The 6,093-nt window shown below is 32.0% G+C and overlaps 2 protein-coding genes across 2 annotated transcripts; both read right to left on the reverse strand.

The window, feature by feature from the left end:
* Positions 1–358: 358 nt before the first annotated feature.
* PCYB_121030 (hypothetical protein) lies at positions 359–1,496 on the reverse strand (the record flags this gene model as incomplete). The annotated part of the gene is made up of 2 exons (XM_004223434.1): positions 359–1,096; positions 1,305–1,496. 2 exons carry the CDS (start codon positions 1,494–1,496, stop codon positions 359–361), a joined length of 930 nt encoding a protein of 309 aa, XP_004223482.1.
* Positions 1,497–3,548: 2,052 nt separating this feature from the next.
* On the reverse strand, positions 3,549–4,558 carry PCYB_121040 (hypothetical protein; the record flags this gene model as incomplete). Its single annotated transcript, XM_004223435.1, has 2 exons — positions 3,549–4,291; positions 4,540–4,558. Coding segments are annotated over 2 exons (759 nt in total), but the record flags the coding sequence as incomplete, so codon positions are not given.
* Positions 4,559–6,093: the final 1,535 nt, after the last annotated feature.

Below are 6,093 nucleotides of genomic sequence, written 5' to 3' on the forward strand. Positions count from 1 at the left end.
CAAAAAAATGTACTCGAAGTACAGATAAAATAGCAATCTATGTAAATTTCATACTTTGCATAGTTATTATTTTCTTTTGTCTCAAGATCTATCGACGCATTACGCATGTTACAGATTCTATATTATAACAAACTCCGAAACCTTTTTCTTCCCTCTTTTGCTCTTCATTTTAGGCCGCTTGGCAGTAAGATCATGAGATCTAGGTTTGTCCAAGTCAATTTGTTCAATTATACCATCAAAGTAAAGCAGACACTATTTTTCACCCTTTCTTTATATTATCAGTCTGCTCAATATTTACACACAATCCCATATATACATGCACAATCATTCGTTTTACCACTTTCTTTCGTAACTTTTTTCAGTTGACAAATACCATTTTTAATTTCCTTTTTTTTTTTGGAATCATTTCTGCATCCAATTCGCCCTTTCCCAAGGTGATTAATGTTTCTTTCAATTCAGCAGTCTCCTTCTTACAATTGTTCAAGAAATTCACAAATTCCTCTTTGCTCAACTGATCTTTCATGATGAAGCCGTAGAAAAGTTTAATGTAATATTCCTCCCTTTCTGATAGAATGTTATAAAAAATGGAAATGACATTACTCCATTGAGTGCTAGCATGTTCTTCTTCTACTTGATGTTTTTCCTTTAACTCTTCGAAATATTCGAATAAACCATTTATCATTTCGTAAAATCCTTGTACTTCAAGAGCATATGAACGCTTCCACATTTTGATAATTTCATTCTTTGATGGGAATTCTTCCATATTATTGATCAGTTCGTTTAGTTCTTCTTGTGTCACATCGCTGACAAATATCATTTCGGGTTCGTTATAATTAGGCAAGTCAGCATTTATTAAGTCATTTTTCTCTTCATATTTTTCTTCAACAGATTTATCTGAATCAAAAGCGTCATCTTCTTCATTTTCACCTAAATCGATTTCATCAAATCCAGATAACGCGTCATCATCAGAATCAGAATCGGAGGAACTTGCATTTTTATCTGAGTTTCTTTTTCTGAAACATCTATTTTCATTTAACTCGGATAAATTCCTTGCTTGTATTTGAGCCATCACCTTGTTGTCCAGGGGGGTTATTTTCTGCGAGATATTTTAAAAAAAGGTTCACGAGGAGAGGTTGCATACATATTAGGCATATTTATAACATTTATACTTCATATGCATGGACTACTCCCTCCATTTACACATCCAGGAAGAGCGTACATTTGGCTCTACGTAAGGGCCGAATTAAAAATTGCAAGAAGGTGCGTATTATTTATTCCAAAAATGCTTATTTTATATAGCTTACTAGTAGCAACATATAAATGGCGACAACGAGGAGTGCAACCGAGCAGGAGGGGAAAAAGAATCTTCGGAAGTTAAGGCCACCGGAGCTCTTCTTTCCAGCGCCAGTCGCGGAGGAAGATTTCTCGTTCCTTCTGTTATTTTTAGCTGAGCATTTGTCAGCCGAAGCAGAATTGGATTCGTTAAAAAAAGCCATAGTCGCTTAATTTAAGTTTTGTAGTATATATAGGTATATATAAAAGGGGGTTATTATTTGAGTGAAAATTGTTCTAAATTTATAACTCAAGAGGGCTGTGTTGTGTTATGATAAACTACGTTAAAATGAGATAAAATATGTTCAAATATGCTAATCTACGTAAAAATATAAAAAAATATGTTCAAATATGTTAAACTACGTTAGAATATGTTGAAATATATTAAACTACGTTAAAATATGTTAAAATACGTTGAAATATATTAAACTACGTTAAAATATATTAAACTACGTTAAAATATGTTGTAAAAAGTACATTAATAAAAAGTTTGAGAACTTTAAAAATTTTAAAAAAGCAAAAGCATTTACATAAATAAATTAAAACATTTTAAAATATATCTTTAGTCAATATAAAAAAAAGGAATATCAAAAAAAATATATAGATTTTATTTTTTCGCTCCCAGTTCACGCCGTTAGAAATATTTAGCAAACAGAACAACATGTATTTTTTGTTGCTATGCAAAATGGCTAGTTCACCAAATATATGAAGGCCCATCCTACTTACAACATATTTTTACAACAATTTTTGTCTCTTCAAATTTGCAAAATAGGGCATATAAACGAGTCAGCAAATATTTTTCTGTGCATTTAACGCTAGTAACTTTTAAAGGATAACTTTTTTACAACGACAGCATATGCATTATAGCACTATCGAACTGTTCGTTCAGGTTAATATTTTGTACATGTACAAATGCAACTATTATTTATGCATTTCAATTAAGAACAAATTATATATTTTTTTTATACGCACGGTAAACCACCAAAGAGGGAGAAGTTTTCTTTTTATGTCATCCTTTCTTCGCCGTTGAACGATAGTCAACAAAATGCAGATAACTTTTAATTTAAATCTAGAACATTTAAAAAAGAGTATTAAATATATTTATTACTGATAGGTGCGTTTGCAGAACATAACAAACGACTGTTTTGATCAAATTCTACTATTATCAACAATTTGCATTTTTTTTTTTTTTCATAATTTAAGCATTTTATACTTTTATTTTAGCGAAGAAATGGTAATGCCATATATGTTCCTTTTTTTTTTTATTTAAACACAATAGGTCAAACTGTGCAATGATCTTTCTTCCATCGGTAAGTTCGCATTCGTTAACAATCCCTTTTGAATATCTTTTCATGTAAAAGTCTCCCATTTGGAGCATTTACAATAAATTATATACGAATAATGAATCCATCAATGCAATTCGTACAAGTTAAAAAAATCTCGTACACGCATTATGCTAACTGTAAGAAAAATCGATGAAGTGTGATATCATTATTGCGATCTAACGTTAGTGTAGTACTGCTAATTTATATGCCTAGATTGATTCCATGTGCCTTAGTCTTTTTACTTTTACTTTGAAGTTCAAAGAATATTTTCTCTCGTATCACACATCCTCAAAATATTTTTCCCATTCTAATCACATATTTTATATGCGCGATGAAACATATCAGCATGTAAAGAAGTAAATTTTTAAATTGTTACCACAATTAGGGAGTAAAATAAAATATTTCCCTTTAATAATTTCAATAGGTGTAATCGCAAAGTTGTAGCCGTAGCAAGCTACACATATCATGTACGTATAAATGTTTTAAAAAAAAAAAAAACAACAGTATAGATCATCCCATAATAAGTTTTATATGGCGATTTAAAAAAACAAAAAATGACAAACTTTACACATGAATTTAATTCACTGCTATGTTCAAAATACGCACAGGACATATATTCTTCTTTAAATATTAAAATACATTTTCTGGGTAAAAAATAGAATCACCATGCAAATCGTGCACCCTCCATTGCTTAAACGGTGTTGTATAATCGACTTCGCCCTTCTTTCCAAGAAAAAAGAACTTATCAAATAAGTGCATATATAAGCATATATGTAGAAGAATATTTTCGCTTGTTCTTTTTATCAACGTATATATGTATATACACGTGTTTGCGCTCCTTAGCCCATCCTTCTCAACCTTAATCCGTCCGCCTCCACCAGGATTGTCCCTTACTCGAGTACACATTTATTTAGCTTACCCTCCCCCATAGTAACTAGCTCATTTATAAATAAGGTAAACGTGTTTCTGCATATATTTATAAAACGCTCGTGATTAGACTCGTGCAAATTATCCTTTATGACGTAGTAGAAAAAAAGTTTATTGTGATACTCCTCCGTGATTCTGATGGTTGAGTCAATAGTATGATTGCTCTTCTGCATTTGTTCCTCTGCAATGTTTTCATCCACGTTATACAAACTTTTTAATTTTCTCAAATAATACGATAAATGCTCCTTCAAAGTGTGCACCTTTCCTGCTGCATCTTCGTGTAGCAGTATCCATCTCTCAAGCATCTCCCTCTTGTATAAATTATCATTCACCGAATTTATTATTTCATTTATATCTTCTTCTCTAAAGCTATGAAAAACGATGTGGCATTTTTCACTTAACCCAGCTCGGTCGTACGCACTTTGGAAAAGTTCTTCTGTCGTGTTTCTATTTCCTTGTGAGTTTTCATACATGTCGTCTATAATTTCGAAAAGAGGGTCTGCTAATTCTCCTTGTGCAGTGTTACCATTTCCTTGTGGGTTATCGTACAGGTCGTCTTCAATTTCGACAAGAGTGTCTTCTGCCCCTTCCTGGCCAACCTCATTAGTCATATATTCATTTTGGTCCGTGGGATGATCGGCTAAATTTCTTGACTGTACGCGGATCAGATCAGGCGCTCCAACAGTACCCTTCGAGACAAACGCATTCTAAAAAAGCGTATGTTTAAAAAATTAAAAAGGTTATTAATAATTATTATTTTATTTTTTCTATATGTACAGTTTAAAACGGATGTGAAGTTTTTTCTTATTTTAATACACTTTTTATCTTACCAAGACCACGACAGAAATAATCACCACCAGGGATATCACACAGCGGCGCGTGGGACTCAAAAAAAGAGAATTTTTTTCACTCTCTAATTTTTTCCCTATGAATGAATATACGTAAAAAAATTTACCTTGCATATAATATTGCTCCTGTACAGAATTGTATAAAAACAGAATTGTGAACCTTAAGATGGTAGAAATTATTTAACGACAATAATTTTTAAAAGTAAAAAAATATATACTTTTTTTATAGTAAAAAAAATTATTCTTGAATTTTTCTTCTTATGTATAGAAGAGCAAAACGCATTCATAAAAAATTTACAATGTAAAGCAAAAAAAAAAAAAAAAAAAAAAAATAGCTAGCTATATATTTTGTGAAAGTGCGTCAAAGCAAAGCTACGTTTTTATAGTAATGACGTAACTCCATCGCCAACTTTGCAAGCTTTTTTAAAATACGTCGTAAAAAAAAAAATAAATCCTGATAGTTGTCGTTTGCAAATCAAAATTATTTTTCACTACAAATATTCAGCCCCTCCGCATTGCAGTACAGATTACAACATTGTTATCATTTGTGCTGAAATGGGGTAAATATAATAGACCCTCTTTAGCTTATATATAGATATAAAATAGTAATCATTAGGTCGAACCATTTTTGCAACAGTAATGTTTTGCGCGCTCTAAAAAGAACAATTCTGTTCTTCCTAAAAATTGCGTTGGCCCTACATATTCAATCAACCAAGCCTGAACTATAAATTATTACGTTCGGCAATTGCCTCTCTATATAAAATAAACCTCCACGTTTTGCTCAGTTTTTCCTTTTCTTTGAATTATTCTGTAACTCCAAAGAATTATGCAAAAGCACTCGTAATTTTTTAACTCGCAAAGTGTAATTAAACCTTTATCCACAAAGTACATACATATTTGCAAGCGGAGAAAATAAAAACCTAGCACCGCACGCGGGCGATGCAGCTAGCAGGTTACACCTAGCATAAGAAATGAAATACGTTTATTCATCAAAAAAGCGCCCTTTCAACGAATAAACTGCGAAACATATCTCCCAAAATGCTGAACAAATTTTGCTAAGTTTTTCCCCGTTTTTTCTCTCTCTTCGTTGCTAAAATAAAACATAATGAACTATTTTCCGATATAAGCAGAGCTTTTCTCAGCCAAATAGGGGAAAAGCCAATTCCTTCAAAACGGCTAATTTGGGGTTTCATGCATGTAATAAAATAGTTAAGACGTAAATGAGCTACATAAAGCATCCATTAATTTCTTACAGATTTATGCATCTTCCACGCCAACCCCACGCATAGTCATCACATGAATCGACGGAGTTGTATTCAAATGAGTACAGCTAAACTGCCCTCTCCTACCCCCTTTTTAACATATGGTGCATTGTTACGCCTTTTATTTCCCCCTTTTTGCCCAACAAGGCGGAAGAAAATCACGACTTGGCATAATTAGATTAAGCGTCTGTTCTTCCTCGCAGTTCGTCGGTTCCAGTAAGTGTCATAATAAAATGGTGAAATGTAAATACAACTTAACCATTCAAAAAATAATTTCCATGTATACATATAGAAATCAATATTCAATATAATATTATGTGCCGTGAATACTTATATAATTATCCATGTTGCAATGCTTTTTAAAGAATATACATCTGAAGCATTATACATATATATCTT

The sequence above is a fragment of the Plasmodium cynomolgi genome, chromosome 12 (genome assembly GCF_000321355.1).
Source record: "Plasmodium cynomolgi strain B DNA, chromosome 12, whole genome shotgun sequence".
In the NCBI taxonomy this organism is placed as follows: Eukaryota; Apicomplexa; class Aconoidasida; order Haemosporida; family Plasmodiidae; genus Plasmodium; species Plasmodium cynomolgi.